Source organism: Chionomys nivalis, chromosome 11, assembly GCF_950005125.1.
Source record: "Chionomys nivalis chromosome 11, mChiNiv1.1, whole genome shotgun sequence".
NCBI lineage: Eukaryota > Metazoa > Chordata > Mammalia > Rodentia > Cricetidae > Chionomys > Chionomys nivalis.
The window spans coordinates 48,026,219-48,046,113 of record NC_080096.1 but is presented as its reverse complement, the minus strand read 5'-3'; the positions used below and the strand labels follow the sequence as shown (position 1 = coordinate 48,046,113).

The 19,895-nt window shown below is 38.5% G+C and overlaps 1 protein-coding gene across 7 annotated transcripts in view; it reads right to left on the bottom strand.

The window, feature by feature from the left end:
* The window catches only part of Dock7 (dedicator of cytokinesis 7), a 175,761-nt gene that overhangs the window by 133,286 nt on the left and 22,580 nt on the right, over positions 1-19,895 (bottom strand). For all 7 annotated transcript variants that reach the window (XM_057783480.1, XM_057783481.1, XM_057783483.1 and 4 more), the window contains exons 3-11: positions 18,813-18,988; positions 18,503-18,571; positions 16,533-16,662; positions 16,230-16,442; positions 15,608-15,693; positions 10,383-10,449; positions 9,044-9,193; positions 3,703-3,783; positions 596-761 (exon numbers count right to left, since the gene is read on the bottom strand). In XM_057783480.1, coding sequence (XP_057639463.1) covers positions 596-761; positions 3,703-3,783; positions 9,044-9,193; positions 10,383-10,449; positions 15,608-15,693; positions 16,230-16,442; positions 16,533-16,662; positions 18,503-18,571; positions 18,813-18,988 — 1,138 coding nt within the window. The remainder of the gene's footprint in view (positions 1-595; positions 762-3,702; positions 3,784-9,043; positions 9,194-10,382; positions 10,450-15,607; positions 15,694-16,229; positions 16,443-16,532; positions 16,663-18,502; positions 18,572-18,812; positions 18,989-19,895) is intronic.

Genomic DNA, 19,895 nt, shown 5'->3' with positions numbered 1-19,895 from the left:
AATACTAAAACATGCTACACACAGGTAATAGGTACCTGTGAAAACATTATATGAAACAAGCTTGTCACCAACACCATACACTATTTAATTCTAGTTACATTATATGCCTGAAATAGACAAACCCATAAAGACAGAAAGTATACTAGCGACTGTTTAGGGATGGACTTGGGAATTTGGGGATAATGAGGAGTAATTAATTACTAATAGGTATGAACATGTTCTAAACACTGACTTTGGTGGTGCCTTTAGAGAGCCCCATGACCACAGCAAAATAAAGCACTGTAGCATATACTTTAAGTGGATGACTTTATAACATGCAAATTGTATTTCAATAAATATACAATATTTAAATTTATTTGCCCCTTCTTTTTGATTTAGGGTGAGGGGTGGCAGAGCCTCATAAATGAAGCCTTGGCTGAACTGGATCTGAAACTGCTGTGACTCGGCCAAGCAATGGGTTATAGGCATGTAGCTCCAGCCCAGCTAAGGAAATCTTCTAACAGGTCGCAGGACACTGCCCAGACTACAATAAAGTGAGCCTATAGAAGGTGGAGAGATTACTGCTTTAGAAATAACAGATACAAAGCAATCTTACCTCCAGTACTGATTTCTACTTCTGTGGAGTCCCTTTCTAAACTGCCAGCACTGCTAACAATATTCATTAAATGAATCGCCGTCCAAGCAAAAGGCATGCGGTATTTCCCAAGTCTCTGGCAAAACTGGTCAGCTTGACTTTTCAGCTTCTCCAATTTTTCCTTATTCTGTAAAACATAACTTTATCTGTGATCACACTTGAAGGTAAGCACCTAAGGGTTATTTCAGACAGTACTGAGGGCAGGTTAAGTGCTCAGTTCTCAGCAAAGACAGTAAAGAAAGGCTGAGCATGAGGCTCAGAGGTGGAGTGCTTGCTTGCCCATCATGCGCAACAACCCAGGTTCTATCCTCAACGTGAAGAGGAGAAAATAGCAACTTTCATCTGTTAAAATACAAGGTACAACCTGAACACCACTCCTCAAATCATTCTACGAATGTATGCATGGAACAGAGCACTGAAATCTCTGTGTATGATTACATCACCTTGACAGAAAAGAAAGGTGAGAGAGTCAAGCACATGGATGTACTGTAAGTGATCTTTGAGGAAAGGAAGTGACACCATAGTCTGTCTTTTTAACACAAGATTTAATGCCAGAACAACTAGAAATGAAAGAGATCTAGAAGAGGTTTGTCTTTATGAGCTCCAGATAAAACCTGAGTGTTCCTTAAAAATTTCTCAGAAACTGAGGCCTTCCCAAAACTTTCTTTAAAAAAAAAAAAATAAATAAGCTGGGCAGTGGTGGCGCACGCCTTTAATCCCAGCACTCGGGAGGCAGAGGCAGGCAGACCTCTGTGAGTTCGAGGCCAGTCTGGTCTACAAGAGCTAGTTCCAGGACAGGAACCAAAAGCCACGGAGAAACCCTGTCTCGAAAAATCCAAAAAAAAAAATAACTGCTCATACAAAGATATTCATGTTAAGTTGTTCTGGCATTTCCCTGGGTATCATTTAACACATTAAATCGGTTCTGCTACATAAACTCTCAAGTACACCAGTGCCTTAGTCTATTTTTTCTGTACATATTTACATTGACTGATAGACAGAAGCACGCTTGGTATTTAGGCGACTTTCTCTTCCTTCTTTTCTTTTTGGTCAGGAGTTCGTGCATCCCAGACTGCCCTCAAACTTGCTACGTATTGAAGGACGGCCTTAGACCTCCATCCTACCACTTCCACCCCAAGACTATAGGCATAAGCTACATCAGTTTCATGAGGTGCTGGGGAGTGCACCTATGGCTTTGTGCATGCTGGCAAAGACCTCTACCAAATGAGCTATACGTGATATTCAGGTTCTTTAAGCAAGAACTTTTTTGGATGTACACTAGACACAGCAATAGATATCGGTACCATTTTGGTAGTTTTCTATATCCCCCTAGGTATACTATTTAGGGTTTTGCCAACTTGACACAAACCAGGTTCAGCTGGAAAGAGGGTACCTCAATTCAGAAAACTGCCTCCATCAGATTAGCTTGTAGTCAAGTCTGTGGGATGTTTTCTTAATTAATGACTGATGTGAGAGACCCAGCCCACTGCAGGCAGTGCCACCTCAGTGGTAGTCCCAAGAGGTATCAGAAAGACAGAAACCTGAACCTGGAACAAGCCAGTAATCAGTATTTCTTATGGTCTTCTGCCTTTAGGTCCCTGCCCTGATTTCCCTCAGTGATTGAGCACTGGCCAGTTTTATGTCAACTTGCAATAATAATAATAAGTCATCAGATAATAATAAGTCATCAGAGACGAGGAACCTCAATTAAACCTCAATTAAAATGCCTCCATCAGAACTAGCTGTAAGGCATTTTCTTAATTATTGATCAATGGGGGAGGGCCCAGCCCACTGTGGTTGGTACTATCCCTGTGCTGGTAGACCTGGGTTCTATAAGAATGCATGCAGGTTGAGCAAGCCTCCATGTTCCCGCCCTGTTTGAGTTCCTGTCCTGACTACCTTCAGCAATGGACTACATATGTGAAAATGTAAGCCCAATAAACCCTTTCCTCCCCCAGTTGCTTGGGTCTATAGCAACAGTAATCCTAAAACAGATGGACTATGATTGTATACAGATATGGCCGAGGATGTATAAATCGAAAGTTGTTTTTAGGCGTGCTGTTTATCCCGGGAATAGAAAGCAAACCAGGACACCAGCTGAGTCTCACGGCAGAACACTCAGTAGCACACAGCTCACTCTAAATGAAGGAAGTGACAGGTTTCAGAGTCCTGAACTCTGAGCCAGCTTCAGGATGACTTACAACATGTGGGTATGTGGCTGGTCCACGATCACACTCCAGAGTTTGGTCCTGCAGCAGCAGTGTCTTTCCTTTCTTTCTTTTATTGTTGGTCTGGACCTGTTTATCATTGCCCTGTTTGTGTCCCTGATCCCATCCTCATGTTGTTATAATTTATGGACTGTTAGAAATTAGCTCAGCTACTTCCCTCCACAGCAAAACAACTTAACAAGTCATAGCCTGGATATTTTATTATTGGCAGCTGCTAATGATACCACAACTACGCTCCTTTCCTAACCTCCTACTTACGATACGTATGTGTGCATGACCCTTGCCCATCTTTCTTTTCTCTCAAGATGACAAAATCACAGTAATTTCAATGTTAGGAACATTGATTTTATCAACATCACTATTTTGTAAATAACAGAACTTTTAAATGAATTAAAAGTTAATTAGCTTAGTTCTCATCAAAAGAATATTTATTAAGCTCTATTTAAATTACAATTACTACTAATACTATTAGTGGGGGGCGAGTCATGGGAGGAGTGTTTCACTGTGTATGTCTTCAAGTGCAGAAGAGAACATTTTGGAGTTTGGGGTCAAGTTAAGGTCACCAGGCTTGCACAACAAATGTCATTACCCACACTAAGTTATCTCTCTGCCTCCTCCGCCAAAAACAACTTTTAAAGAAGTAGATCTAGGTAGAAGAGACTTTTAAGACTAGCACAGGACTTAACACATGTTAAATGACAAAGAAAACAGGGATCAGCATGAAAGGAAAAAGAGAAAGAAATAAATTAACAGTAAAAATTTTTAAAGGACCGTACATGTTTCTATTTTTCCCAAATTACAATAGGAGTGGCATGGGAAAATCAGGGCCTAACATGGTACCTTGGTGGCATCAGCTTCTTTGAAAATCATATATGGCTCTGCACACTCTCCAATGTCTCCTTGCTGTAGGACTTTTTCTAGCTGTCAGAGGCAAACATAGAAAAGTTTAGCTAAAGTTTTAAAAATAAATGTACTTAGTCAGAAATGCAAGAATGCTTCAATATATTAAAAATTAATACAATACAGCACACATTAATAGGATGTCAGAGGAAAGGGGAATAATTATCTCTGTGCAAAAAAATGGATTAAAAAATAATTCAGAACCATTTCCCTATAGAAACACTCAAAAAACTATGAATACAAGAAAGCTATCTTAATCTAATAAAGCTATATATGAAAAGCACACGGCTAACATTCTCAAGAGTGACTCAAAACTTTCCCACTAAAATCAACAATACCTTTTAGACTCTTCCCAAATTGCTTTTAGTCACGGTCACAGCAACACAAAGCAAACCAAGACATCACATGCAGGTGCTCACGGGAGTCAGAAGGCGTCAGATCCCCTGGAGCTGGAGTTACAGGTGAAGCTGTGCCACCTGAAGAGGTGCTGAGATCTGAATTCAGGTCCTCTGTAAGAGCGTCAAGTGATCTTAACACTAAGGCACCTCTCTAGCCTCCCCTCACAATAACAGTCTTAAGGGACTAGACAGATTAGACAGATTTTTTCAATTCCCATATTTCTCTAAAATATCTCAATTTCCTATGATTTTTTAAAATTTATTTCTGTTTTGAAATAGGGCTGGGGAACTGGCTCACTTTGTGGATGGCTACTTATGTAAGCAACAAGACCTGATTTCATCACACTGCCCCTCACAGCTCAGACAGCTGAGTACAAAAGACAGGAAGACTGTAGGAGCTCTAGATGTGGGTCAAAGAAACAGTGTCTTCCAGACACAACAGGACTGGTGCACACGTGAACTCAGAGACTGACAGCACACACACGGCCTACACAGGTTCAAGCCAGATGGGGTCTCAACACTGAGAGGGAGAAAAGGAAACGGAGTTCCACCCTTAACCAAGATGTTATCTGCAATTGATAGCTGCTGGCAAAGGGGAAATCAGTGTTCTCCAGTGAAGTCTCAGCTAGGTATATGAACCACACTTCAACTCCTAACAGATTGCAAATGTTCATCAAATTAAAATACAAATCACAAATTTAAATGAACCAAAGTGTCCCCAGCCAATATAATGGACAAGTTATCATATATTCATACTATGAAATACTAAGAAGCAATAAAATATATTTAAAACTTGTTTCAAGCAACAATACCGACTACTGAATTATATGGAAGGGAAAAAAATTCTTTCTCCCTTTCTTTCCCTCCCCAACTCTGCTCTCTCTCTGATCCCTTTAACTGTTCAAAAACGGGAACAGTGTTGAAGAGAAACAGGGCAGTGGATGGAATGGGGGTACTACATTACACAGACACTGTAGAGAAGAACCTTGCTAGGGTGTTTTCTGGAATTCCTTTTTTGTTTCTTGACCTGGCTGTTCACATAACTGTATTCATTATAGGATAATTAATCAAACTACACATTTACAACTTCAATAATTTCTTCTACAATTGTATCACATTTCAATAAAATTTTAATTTAAATAATTTTAAGTACATTTTATCAACATCACCTAAGTGTAATCAAGTTTTACTTGTCTGTGTTTCTTTCAATGTGCTTTGTGCTTTTTTTCTTCCAAATAACATTACATAGAAGACAATAGAATTTCTTCATCTACTTAGCCACAAAACGAGCAAGCCAATAAAGAAGACAAAAAAAGGAGAGGAATTAATTCTTGCTGAATAAGAATCCAAATATTCCAGTCAGCAATACTGCACTAACAGTCCAATTCTTCATCCTTTGCTACAAGATCTGTAAACTCCCTTCCAGAAGTGGCCTATTAGATATACCCCAGTTGCCTGAGTGTATGTTCTGTTATGACCTGCTTTAGCAACTGGGATGTCACCTGCTGTGATATGGCCAAAGACTTGAAAAACAGCTCTTGCAACTGAGTCTACTCTTTATTATGTCTACAAAGATCAAGAATTTACCACTAAAAACGACACACAAACAGAACATCTCTATCTCCAGCCAGAGACAATTCAACTGATTCCAGACAATGTACAGACACAAATACGATCATCTGGTTTCAGACAACCTACAGACAGACACACAAATACAACCACCTGAAAACACTAGAGCCCAGACTGGCTGACGAACGCACATATCATGATGTATAGATAAATATACAAACACCGTAACAGAATTACAAATAAAGACTTTCTGTACAGACCAACGGGGATATCCTCTCTTTGTTCTAGTATAGCAACAACTACACAACACAGGTGCTAAGGAAATTTTCTCTCAAGAAATGATAATGATGGACTGAAACTATAAACCAAACTATACTATTCTTCTTGGGGGAAAAAAAAGAGAGAAATATCATGATGGACCACAAATAACTAAAGAAAATCTCCAAAACTAATTTCCTTTAAAAGGGCCGAAGTTAAAAAGATGGCTTGGCACTTAGGAGAACATGATTCTCCAAGAGAACCAAGGTCTGATTCCCAGCAGCCACATGACAGTTCACAATTATCTGTAACCCCAGTTCCCAGGGGATCTGACGCCCTTCTGACCTCTGCGGGCATCACAGACACATGAACAGAAAACAACCAAATACATCAAATAAAACAAAATTTAGTAATATTTTTCATTTTGGAAATTACAAAACATTTCTCACATACACATGCGTTTATATATACATGCAAATCTACATTTGCTTATATTTTGAGAATTATGATATATAGACTTATTTTTCACTATTCTCATGTTTGTTACATAACATCATTTTTCAAATTATGATTTTGCATATGAATTTATCATGATTTACCTATTTCTTTGTAATGAGCGTTTACATTCAATGTTTTTTATTCTATTCCTTAAAGCCGCTTATTCCCATTATGACAACTAAATCTCTTCATTTCCAAGCCATCTATATTCCAGTCATCTTTGCCTTACTAGCTCTTTTCTTCTGAGATGATCTAGTTTATAAAAACTTGCCATTTTACCCATGTAAAATAACTATATTGCTCATTCATGTTCATCTCTTCTTAAATAATTATATTATTATTTTATATATAATAAATATAATATCATCATCATAATAGGTATTTGAAGGCAGGGTCTCTCTATGTAGGTCTGGCTGTTCTAGAACTTGCTGTGTAAACCAGACTCACCTTGAACTCACAGATGCACCTGCCTCTGCGGTGCTGAAATGAAGGCGGGATTAAAGGTATGCACCACCACACCCAGGAGAACTCACTCACCTCACTTAAGAGGATTTTCTTTTTTTTTTTTTAAAGATTTTATTTATTTATTTATTTATTTATTTATTTATTATGTACACAGTGTTCAGCCTCCATGCAGGTGCCCGAAGAGGGCACCAGATCTCATTATAGATGGTTGAGAGCCACCATGTGGTTGCTGGGAATTGAACTCAGGACCTTTGGAAAAGCAATCCGTGCTCTTAACCTCTGAGCCGTCTCTCCAGCCCCGAGGATTTTCTAAAGTGAATTTCTCCTGGGCTGTTCATTGAAACTAAGACTAATTTTAACCTGAATTCATAGGAATACACCCAACAAATTGGGACATTATTCCTGTGGGTAAAAAGGGCTAATTTTTATGAAAATCCACTTTACAATCTTATTAAAAAATTCATTACCTCTTTATCATAATTTTACATAAATAAGAGACTAAGGAATATATTGTAGGCTGCTCTCAAGTCAAGGTCAATTTAACCAAAGTCAAGTAACCAAATTCTTCTGTTTATCTGTCTTGAATATTTATTTATTTACTTTGTGTATGAAGGAGATGGCACCACAAGCATGCCAGAGTCAATTCTCTTCATCCGCCATATGGATTTAAGGAACAAACTCAAGTACTTGAACTGGGCTAAAAAGTGAACACCTATATATATATATAAGCCTGCAGAGCCACCTGCTGGTCCCAATCAGTCTTTAAGCTATAACAAGACAGCAGCATAGTAATATCTGAATTTACTCCCAATTGCTGGGGATGAACCTACATCCTCAGCCCTCATTTTACTTTTGATTTTGAGACAAGTTTTCCTTAAGTTGCTCAGGCTTGCCTCAAACTCACTCTATAACCCAACTTAGCCTTGAAATTGCAACCCTCCTGCCTCAGCCTACCCAGGAGCTGGAAACATAGACCTTATCACCAGCATGGCTAGTCTCTAGAATTTCTAACTACTTTTCTGGGGGAGGTATGCTCGGAGCATTGTGTGGCTGCTTTTTCACGTTGTTTGGCTTTTTCAGAGGCAGGCTCTTGCTAGGTAGTCCAGCTGCCCTCTAAGTTTCCAACCTCCTGTCCCACCTTTTAAACGCTAGTTATAGGCATGTGCCTCCATGCCCAAAGAGCAACTCTTACTGTACCTGGTTGACAGTCAAATCTCAATGACCTAGGACTTCAACAGTTTGGCTTTCATATTTATATGACTCAGAAACTGAGTAAAATAATTGCACTATAGCAACTATGAGCGTTAATGTAAACAGACCTGAATATTCAGTTATTTGGTCAAACATTCCTTTAAGTCCGTGGTTCTCAACCTTCCTAATGCTGTGACCCTTTAATATAGTTCCTCATGTTGCAATGACCCCCTCCAGCTAAAAAATTATTTCATTGCTACTTCATAACTGTCATTTTGTTACTGTTATTAATAATAATGTACACATCTGCTAGGCAGGATATATGATATGTCTCCCCTGTGGAAGGATCATTCAAGTCCCAAAGGGGTTGTGACCCACAGTATGAAAGCACTGCTCTAAACGTTGCTGGAAAAGTGTTTTGTTTTTCTTTTTTTAAGAGATCATCAACAACTAGAATAGTAGACTTTTACTAGAGTTGATTAATCTCTACTGTGTGAGTGAATCAGTTGAAAGGTTTACAAACAAAGACTGAGGTTTCCCGAAGAAAACAGAAACCAAGCCTCAGTCTCCAGTCTGTTATCACCTGGACTCTGGACTCAAGGCTAGGTGGACTGACACGTGGCAGCTTGCCCTACAAATCAGAGAGAGAGCTGTCAGCTCCCAGGATCCCGTGAGGCAATCCCTTAAGACAACCCACTGCTTTTTGACTGCAGAGCCATGATTAACTCTACTTCCCATTCAGGGAAAGTCAAAAGTCAGGTTGTAACTACAGCATATGTCCAATGTGGCACTGCAAAGACTCAAAGACAAAACCAAGTAAAAACAGGTTACTAAGTTTGCAGTATTGACAATGGCAGGAATAGACACCAGACAATAAATACACCTGTTAAAGATACTCTCACCTTTATCACAAGAAAGACATCTTGGGAAGGATAAGTTATAGAAAAAATGGCTGATCTTGCCAGAGTGGTAATGGCAGCAGGTGGTACGTGTGGCCGTAACAATCCCTTCATTTGTTCTGAATTAAGGTCAAAATAAAAGTTTTCTGAAATCTGAAAAATACATACATTACACTTTTACAAAATTTTTGAAATACACAAAAAGCATATATATAAAATATACACAATAAAAGATTATATTCTAAAACACTCCATTCTTATTTGTAGTTGAGTATATATTTCACTGAGACTAATTTACATTTCTACATCAAGGTCAAAAAACTGTATGAGCACCTTTGGAATATAACATAGAAACATTTTCTAATGAGACTTAAGTTCCTTAGTTTAAAATACAGCTAAGCTAATTACCACTGATTGACTGACTACAAACTGAATTTTAAAACTTTATGTTAATAACATCTCAGCAATTTTCATTTTACAAATATAAGCTACTAGAGCAAGTTCTCCTGAAGAAATCTGTCACAGGTCATATGCTGATACTGAAGGCACCTTCAAGTTTCTACTTCAGCATGACTTACTATACTAAAGTAAGAAATGCTGGACTGGAGATGTGGCCAAGGGCTAACTTCCAGGCTAGAATGCTCAGAACCCTGGGCTCCATCCCCAGCACCCCAGAAAGAGCAGAGGAAGGGGGAGAGGGAAGGAGAGGGAGAAGAAGAAAGAAATATCAAGAAAAGCTGTTTAATGCCCTCTGAAAACTCTGAAGCACAATAAAAGCAGCACAGTAAACCAAATTCATTCCTTCAGACACACCACCTAAATAGACACAAAACAGCCGTGGCTCTAAGAGGTTACAAACTGCATCAATAAACTTCGGTGGTCATCATGTTTATTTTCTACATACTGCTTTCAGACAGTTCCCAATCCAGTATTAGCTATTTTTTTTTTTTTTTTGGTTGTTCTTTGTTTCTCAAGACAAGATTTCTCTATGTAACGGTCCCAGTTATCCTCAACCAGGCTGTCCTCAAACTCACAGAGATCCGCCTGCCTCTGCCTCCAAAATGCTGGGATTAAAGGCGTGCGCCACCACTCCCTAACTTGCTTGTCTACTTCTTAAAAGTTGCTTCTGCTATTTGCTTTAGGAATTTTTTTCAATAAATCAAAAACCAGGTTTCAACTAAAGTGCTTCCTATAAGAAGAAAATACGTACCTAGTCTTGGAAGGGTAAATTTCAGTTAACAGCAGATGAGGAATCACGACTTGTTTATCTTGTAAAGCATGTAAGCAGGTTTCTGAAATTTACGATTATAACAATGACTGCAATCAAATCCCAGAAACTTACCTTTTTCTTTTCCTTGACATCATATAAAGCCAAACTTGCAAAAATGGGCTCAATTTCAATCTCAAACCTTTATGAAGAAAAAAGATAAACTAACTTCAAAATACATATGAAAGGTAAATCTGGGGCTAGAGATATGGCTCATCAATTAAGACGGCTGCTCTTGCAGAGAACCCAAGTTCAGTTCCCAAAACCTACATCAGGCCGAGACAGCTAACAACTACCCTGGAACTCCAGCTTTAAGGGAGCTGGCTCCCTCTTCAGGACACCACAGACATCTATACTCACATGTACATATCCACACATGGACACATGGACTGAGACAGAAGGACAGAAACAGATACACACACACACACACACACACACACACACACACCAGGGACTCACACACCAGAGATCCAGATCAAGATCCAGAAAGATCTCTTTGGAAAGAAGAAATCTGGATTTCAAACTTCATTATTTCAATACCTTCCTCTTTCACACCCATGCCTATCTCTGCATTACTTCTCCTTCTAAGACACTTTCCACATATATCTTTCAGAGTTTCAAAACCAATATGCTCTCTTTATAAATCTCCTTATTTTTCCAGCAATAATTAAATTTCCTAAGTCTCTCAGAATTTTCTGTCCATTTTGTGGCACTAATTACTTTCTAACCTGTAATTAGGTTATTTACTTAGGTGTGTTCACTCTGAAATAAAGTTTTAAAATATTTTCTTTTCCAGGCTATAAATCAAATAATACACACCCAAAAAAATTAAATACATTTAAAACATTCTGAGAAAATCAGAAGCATTTGGAAACTCCTTCTGTGCAGAAAGAACTGGGATGAAGTTGGGTGGCCATCTACCCAGACTTTTTGTCCTAGTGTAAAATGTGCGTGTGAAATACTTTTCTTTAAATAAAGAATATAATACTATTTTGTGGTCTGCTCTTTTAACTCAATTGTCAATGGGCAAATTTCCGTATCTTAAATCTTATCATTTTAATGTTGCGAAGGTAATTCCTATTTGATGAAAATGTCGAAAGTTCTTTATAACTTTATACTTGAGATGTTTAATACACTTTCCTTAACCAGAGCTAGCACACAGTAAGGTGGTACATGTTTACTGACTCAAAGTTAGTGAGAAGTTGATTGAAACAACAACACAGTGGTGCCTCGGCCAAAGACAATGTGCCCAAGAGGACATCTGGCCATGGTTGCAGACCATTTTGGCTGTCAGCTGAAGGAACATTACCCATATTTCAAAAGTAGAAGTCTGGAATGTGACTGAGCATCCTGCGTTGTGCAGCCCCAACAGCAAGACATACTAAGAAGAGAGACTGCTAAGTAGTGTTGGAGCTGCAATAATTCTGCCCCACAGCACCTGTCTGCTAATTATAAGTCAAGGTCAGCGCCCCTCGAAGAGAGAGATAGCATTTCCACATCAGAAGTTTAATAAAGAGCCATTCAAAAAGACGTGCACAGAATCTGAAAACAACAGTGTATATACTTAGAAAAGCAACTGTGAAAATCATCAATCCAAGACTAAGGAAGTGGTAAGCAAGAGACAAGGTAGAGCCCTTGACAGAGAAGCTGTGGCGTCTGAGGTCTCCACAGGGAAGGAATACAGGAAATGAACACTGCAAAGGGAGACTTCACTCTTCCTCCCCGTCACTTCCAGCTAACACCTCCCCTAGCAACACAAACCAAGGCTGAGCACAATGGGATCTCAGAGACTCTTTCAGCACTTGACAACCACTAAATAAATATCTACTCTGCATCCTCTTCTCCTTGAGACTCGGCAGGGTAAGTGGTACTGCAATATCTTTCCATATACAGCTTTTCACGTACTTATTAACCATATACAAATCCTCTACTGCAGCCGGGCGGTGGTGGCGCACGCCTTTAATCCCAGCACTTGGGAGGCAGAGGCAGGTGGATCTCTGGGAGTTCGAGGCCAGCCTGGTCTACAAGAGCTAGTTCCGGGACAGGAACCAAAGCTACAGAGAAACCCTGTCTCGAAAAAAAACAAAAACAAAAAACAAAAATCCTCTACTGCAGTGATCCTCAATCTCCTTGATGCTGTGACCCTTTCTTTAATACAGTTCACATTATGGTGACCTCCAACTATAAAGTTTAAAGCTAGGGTGCAGTTCTGTTGTAGAGTGCTTGCCTAGCGTGTACAAAGCTCTAAATTCAACTTTTAGGGTGAAGAAATGTACTCTAATAATCCCTGCACTGGAAAGAAGAAGAATCAGAAAATTCAAGGTCATTGTCAGCTGCACAGTAAGTTCTAACCTAGAAAAGATGAGACCCTGTAAACAAATAAATTTGTGGTATACAACCAGAATCACCATGGCTGCTAAAAGGACTTTAAGTATAATATAATGTAGAGGTCACGATATGCAGAAAAGTCTACTCAATTTATCTAATATGCTTCTACATGAACTTAACTAAATGCATAAAGCTTTGGCTTCCAAAGAAAGAAAACTGTCATAATACAGACAAAGAAATCTCTCCGGTTGATCTCCTTTGTACAGAGAGAGCTAGAAATTAAATCTTTTTCTTAAGTCAAAACTAATAAGCCTATAATAACACACTATAATGAGAAAAGCAAGGTTTCTTTTTTCAATTACTCTGAGCAATATTAAGCAGAATTCGTACTAATTCTCTTTAATTCACATTTTCTTGTTTGTAAAAATAAAGAAAATACAGCTTGGCTTGTAGACTTACTCTGGAGACAGCAAAAACTAAGCCAAACTACTGGGAAAGCAGGACACAGGTATGAAGTCACCCCAAGGGCACATGACATTTAACTATCATCACAGGAAAACACACTTCAAAACAGAGTCCAACCTACAGAAAAGAAGAAACTGGATCTTTAGAGAAAAAGACTTCTTGCTGGGCACAGTGGTGTGTACTTTTAATCCTAGCACTCATGAGGCAAGTGGGCATGGTCTACATAGTAAATTCCAGGACAGACAAAGATGCATAATGAGACCCTGTCTCAGAATGAGAGATTTCTTGTCATCCTAACTCCCCATCAAACAGTGGCCAGCAAACACCACAGACGGTGGTAAACGCTCTTCAAAGCTGGGAGACGGGCTGTACAGGTGCAGCACTTACCGCTGTCTCTAAAATGCTCTAGCTTCATGTGCCAACATGAAAACTACATACTATCCAGTGTGAGCATAAAACATGCTTCTCAAGCTTGCTTTGGCAGCACTGTCCTGGGCAAGGAGGCACGGAAACTAAGCCTTCCGTAGTTGGTTTTAATTTGGAGATTAGTGAACAAGTGAGTTTAAAAAGCTCATAAAGCCGGGTGTTGGTGGCGCACACCTTTAACCTCAGCACTCAGGAGGCAGAGGCAGGTGGATCTTTGAGTTCCAGGCTAACCTTGTCTACAGAGTGAGTTCCAGGACAGTCAAGGCTACTTTCTCAGAGAAATCCTGTCTCAAAAGACCAAGAAGGAAAGGGAAAGGGAAAGGGAAAGGAAAGGAAAGGAAAAAGAAAAAAAGAAAGAAAAGAAGGAGGTCATGAAATTAACCTTTGTGTTTGTCTCCCAAGATGCTTTCTATTTCTAAATGAAAATCACTTCAGGGGCTGGAAAGATGACTCTCTACTCAGAGAAAGGCACATACGCTGCTCTTGCCAAGGACAAGAGTTCTGTTCCCAGCACTCTTGCTGGATGGCTCACAATCAACTGTAACTCCAGTTCCAGGGATCGTGTCCTCCAGCGCCTGTATTTACATGCTCATACACATAATCAAAAATAAAATAAGACACCTGGCTAGGATTCAGAACAGTGTTTTGATCAGCTATCATCAGAGAAGCATCTTCTAGCAGTAGATGGCAATTAACACAGAACAACTGAACAACATGTGGCAAATGCTGTAGACTCTAGAGACCTCAGTCCTAAGTGGCTATCTTTATTAAAAACCCCTCTCCTCAAGGCTCAGGGATCTATGCAGAAGGGGAGACAGAAAGAGTCTAAGATCAGAGGTGGTGGATAACTCCAAAGAAACAGCATCTTCCAGATACAACACAACTCGTACATATATTAACTCACAGAGACTGACCGTATGCACAAGACTTGACAGGTTCAAGCCAGCTTGAACAGGTCCCAGTTCAGAAGTGGACACAAACTTCTAACCCAACCCCAACCAAGAAGTTATTTATAATCAGTACCTGCTGGGAAAGGGAACAAGTTCTCCCCAAAGGAGTGTCACTGGGCACATCAACTACACTCCAGAGCAGGTCCCCCTGCCCAAGAGCAGTTGACCAATCATAAAATGTGTTCTTTCTGTTTTGGTTTTATATTTTTGTTCTATTGATTTTTTATTTATTTGTTTTGATTTTCACTTTTGTTTGTTTTCCTGAGAGATACAGAGGCAAAGAAAGTAAGAGAAAACATGGTGTTGGGTGAGAAGGAAGGCAGAGAAAATCTTAGAGGAATTGGGGGAGGGGGAAGAATATGATCAAAGATATATGAAATTACGTTTAAATAAAAAAATGTTAAAAAATAAAACTTTGCAAAAAATCCTAGATTTTCCTTATAGAATATTTTAATGTAAAAGACCAAGATCTACGCCTGTCAATTTCTCCATGAATGTGTGGAGGGAACTATCCAAACTATTCTTCCCTTAACCTAACATGAATGCTGCAAAAAGACTAACAGGCTGACTCCCGGAGTGTGGCGGGAACCATACATGGACTGTCACTCTGTTTTGTCCTCATTACACAAAAGCCTTCTGACTGAAATTATTTGGGGAAAGAAACTTTAAGGTGCACTTAAAAATTCATAAAACTTAAAAATATAAATAGATGACTTTTTCTGAGAGAGAAAAAGAGAGAGTCTTGTTATTCAGCTCAAGTGGCCCCTGCCACTTGTCTGCAACCTACTAAATGCCACAATTACAGATATGCACCATCACCCCAGTTGCAGTTTCAGCTTTATAAGCCAAATAATTTGAATACAGTGGTCTCTTATATATGTACATTTTTCTCTTCTCTGATAGGTATACACACTAGATGTATTATGTGGAAAACACTAACTGTAATTAAACATTTTTCTTAAAATCAAAATAAATACATAAGATCTTAAAAATAACAATAATTTCAAAAGAAAAAAGGAATATCATTCCTCATAAATACAACACACAAGTATAAAGTCTAAAGTTTTGTTACACTAGTAATTAAAATAATTGCCTAGGTTATAGAAATTATACAGTAAAAGAAATACTTACTTTAGTGATAAACATTTTACAAGAAGTCTCTGTCCAAAATGCTCTTTGGGTACATCAGGAATGCTAAGCCGTTCTATTGGCTCTTCCTGTAGAGTGAGAAGTAACGCCAATATGAAAACTTGCCACTTGTCTTTAAGACTTTAAGCATTCTGATACTTCCAGTCTTCACAATTAAACACAGCAAAGAACGCCACATTCGTATAAACAGAAGCCATTACATTCAGTGCACTCCTCGTTAAAAACCAGCCCACTAGTACTAAAAGCATATTTAGCTCATAAATCCGACCGCTCTGTTTCCAACAAGGCTGTAACACAAGTACAAATCATACCCCAACTGAGTATCTTAACAATCACTTGCTGCCTCTTTGTGGCTCTGGAGACGGAACCTACAGCCCTGTACATGGTAGGTAAGTGCTCTGGCCACTGAGCCACATCCCTGGCCCACTTTTGGTTCAGTTTTTAAAAGGCTCTTACTAAGATACCCAAGTTTGCCTTGAACTAATTATGTGGCCCACATAATCCTAAAACTTGTGATCCTCCTGCTTCAGCTTTCCAAGTAGCTGGGATGACAGGAATGCACCATGCCTGGCCTCCTTTGCTTCTTTATATGCAAAGGCAATACCTCATCTGGTGATGGATGCAAAGCAAACAGTTCCTTGTGACGGTTTGATTTCCTTTGGTCATCATTCTGATGGTCTATTTCTTCATTTGGAGTTCGATCAAGTAAATTAGGAAGCAAGGCATCAGGAAGTGAGTTTTTTAAGTCAAATATACTGCAGGCCCAGCTACCCCTTGGAGTATCATCTATTGACATCGAACGTCTTTTAAGGTCATCCTGTTATGAAAAATATTAAACTATAAATATTGATATATTAATTAACTAAAAAAATACTTTCTCATAGTCACTTAAGAATAAAAATATTACTTGCTCATCTTGGTAGCTGTTGCCATCTGGAGCTTCATCAGATTCAAAGACCTGTCTGGGCAGTCCTTTCTGTCTTTCTCTCTGTTTGTCCAACGTGTTAGGGTTAAATCCTGTTCCCAGTTTATGATATCTATTCAAAATAAAATCAATTTCTGAAAAATCTCTTTTTCTGCATTCTTATGTAATAATTGCATATATATATATATATATATATATACATAATTGTTTGTTTACTCACAAACACAACAGGAAAACTCTGCTAGCAGTTCTAAGTGTGATAAACCCAGGATTTAAGAAATTGTCCACTGCTCACGACCCCAAAAAGAGCCAGGTAGTGATGGCACACACCTTTAATCCCAACACTCTGGAAGCAGAGGTAGGAGGATGTCCGTGGGTTTAAGACCAGCCTGGTCTATAGGCTGTCCCAGGACAGTCAATGGACATTTTCTGTGTACAAAGTAACCGTGCCTCAAGGAAAAATGAAAAACAAAAATAAGACCAAAAGAAAACAAAAAAAACTGTCCACCCAAAGTTCCTTTAATCCAAATAAAGAGCAGACTATCCATTTCTAAAAGTAAATCATATTTTCTTCCTCTCATGCCAATGATGTATATAACTTAAATTTTACTTTCTATTCAGAAAATCGGTCAGCTAAAACAAGCAAACAGAAAAAAGCAAGGAGCCAAGGATAAAGAATAAACTAGTAGAAAATACATATTAATAATATAAAATTTTAATAATGTAAATAGATATATATGCATGGAATTTTAAAAGTATTTCAGCTCTCAATTTAAATCTACAATGTAAAATGAAAAACAAAAAGATCTATATATCATTATATGCATATATTAGTTTACACACACATACGGAGGGGTTTAGAACTTCTAAATCCATATAATATGCTTTCTTTTCTAACAGCATTTTTATAAAAATCTAGTAGCCGAGAACCGATCACAAGGTAGAACACTGCATCATAGTTCTCCTATGTCCAGGTCACAAGCCTTCTGTCTTTCTGAGACACCAACAACTTCTAGTCCACCCTTTCGTCTCCCACTGATCAAGGAAGATAACAATATTTAATGTGACAGAAAAACTGTATGCTTTTGAATCTGCTGTCCTAGCTTCTAATCTTGGCCACCTCCATTTTGGTTTCTGTGACTTCAGAAAAATGTTTCCTTAACTGCCTTGAGTCTGAGGTCCATATCAATTGAATCTATAAATGCTATAAGCATAAAGCCCTCAATAAAATGCCTAGCATATGATTAATTACCCATTAACATTAATTTCCCTCCCATCATGCCTCAACTAATGATGAGCCACCATGATTCTGAGGCCAATAACTAATAATCAATCAATCAATATTTTTAAAAAAAACTTCAAATAGCTAGATCTGAAAGTAGGCTTTTAAGTTTAACTTAGCTATGCGAGTTTTACAAAACCTCAATTTTTTGAGAAAAACTATTCAGCAATATCCCTCATGATTTCCTAAGAGGAATAAGCCTACAGAATTATCATCATTACATCCAATCAGTCTATACTGATTCTTAACAAGACAAAAATAGTATTCCTTCAAGCTTAATATTTTATAAAGAAAACAAGCAAAAGTATGGAACTCCATGAAATAATATATCTATTGATAATAATCTTCTGCTTCTCTGACCATTTTGTTTAATGATTTTTGTCTCACAATTTTTATGAAATATAACTTAATACATTAAAAATTCTACTAGGTTACTTTTTTCAGATTTACTTATTCTCATTTTATGTATGAGTGCTGGCCTGCACGTGTGTGATCACATGTATGCCTTGTGCCTGAATGCTAAAGAGGCTATGAGCTATTCTGAAACTAGAATTCCAGATGGTTGTAATGTGGGTGCCCTGAACCAAACCTGTGTCTCTACAACAGCAGCAAGTGTTCTTAGCCACTGATCCACCAGCACAGTTAAATAGACAGTAGCCGAGCGACTTACTTTCTGATTACGATCGCCCAGTCTTCCGTGTAACTCCTTATACAATCTCTAACATGTGGATCCATCTCACTGTTTCAAAAAACAAAACACATTTATAATTTAGACAGAAAAGAAATAATAATTATTTTTTAAGTAGAACACAAGAGATTTATGGGACTCCCAAAAGCACTTCCAAGGGAAGAATATCAAATTTTTGCTGTAGTTCTTTTTATAATAATAAACAAACCTATCACCAAAGTATGACTTAAATAAAGTAATGAAAAACTTCCTACAGTTACATTAAAACTGAAACAAGGCAATGTCTCCTTACCTTTCTTCAGGCACGGCTGAAACAAGGGTCCTGCAGTCCCTGGGACTATACACAACTTCAATATCATCTGGAGGGAATTCAACCAAATCTCTCAGAGGCCCAGAGTCCACAGCTAAAGGGTGAGTGATGAGGTAATCTTCCAAATCCACAGGATCGACTGCTTCAGTAAGGGGCACCTTAGCGGAGAGGAGTGTGCGCAAAGAAAGAGGTGAATAATAATCTGACAACTTTAAGCAAAGGAAAAATAAACCCGCTTTTAACCCAGTCCTTTGGAAAATCTCAGCAGGTACTCAGACGCACTGAGAGCCACAGCACGCGGCCGTGTGCTCCCTTATGCTTTCTTCACACCCTTAATTCTCACTTGCAGACTCTTCCCATAATTCTCACATTAAAGACAAGAAACAATAATTAGCAATCTTGCTACACTTTGCAGCGTACTCACTAGAATCATTATTGTTATCTCTAGAATTTGTATCATTAAGTTTCTGAAAGCTGCCTTTATTTTATTTGTTGTTATTGATGACTATCCTAGCAAATATTTTTGACCAGACTGTGATAAGTTAAACAACGATGCCCCCAAAACTTCCCACACCCTAATTCATGACCTCTGTGCATGTTAATATGCATGGAAATAAAGTACAGTAAAAAGTCCTTACACTTTTTTAACACATGTTTTTTAACTCTTTAGCTTAAGATGGAGACGCTGTCCTGAATTATATGAGTGTGCTCTACATGAAGTCATCAATATTCACTTAAGGAGAGAAAGGTGATCTGGGCTGTATACACTGAGAAAGAAGCCATGTGAGGTGGAGTAAAAAGACATTTGAAGATTCTAACCTTAAAGGGTAAGTGATGCAGTTTCAGGTAAAGGAACGTCAGAAGCCACCAGAACCAGGAAGTGGCAAGGACTGACTTTCCCCCAGAACTACTGCAGGGACGATGACCCTGCCAGACCTTCAGTTCATTTCTGTTGACTTCAGAAACCCGGGCTCAGGACTGAGGAAGTAAACTTCTATTGTTTTGAGATACCCAGTTTACAGTCATCTTTAATGGTTTAATAATAACCACAGAATATTTAATATT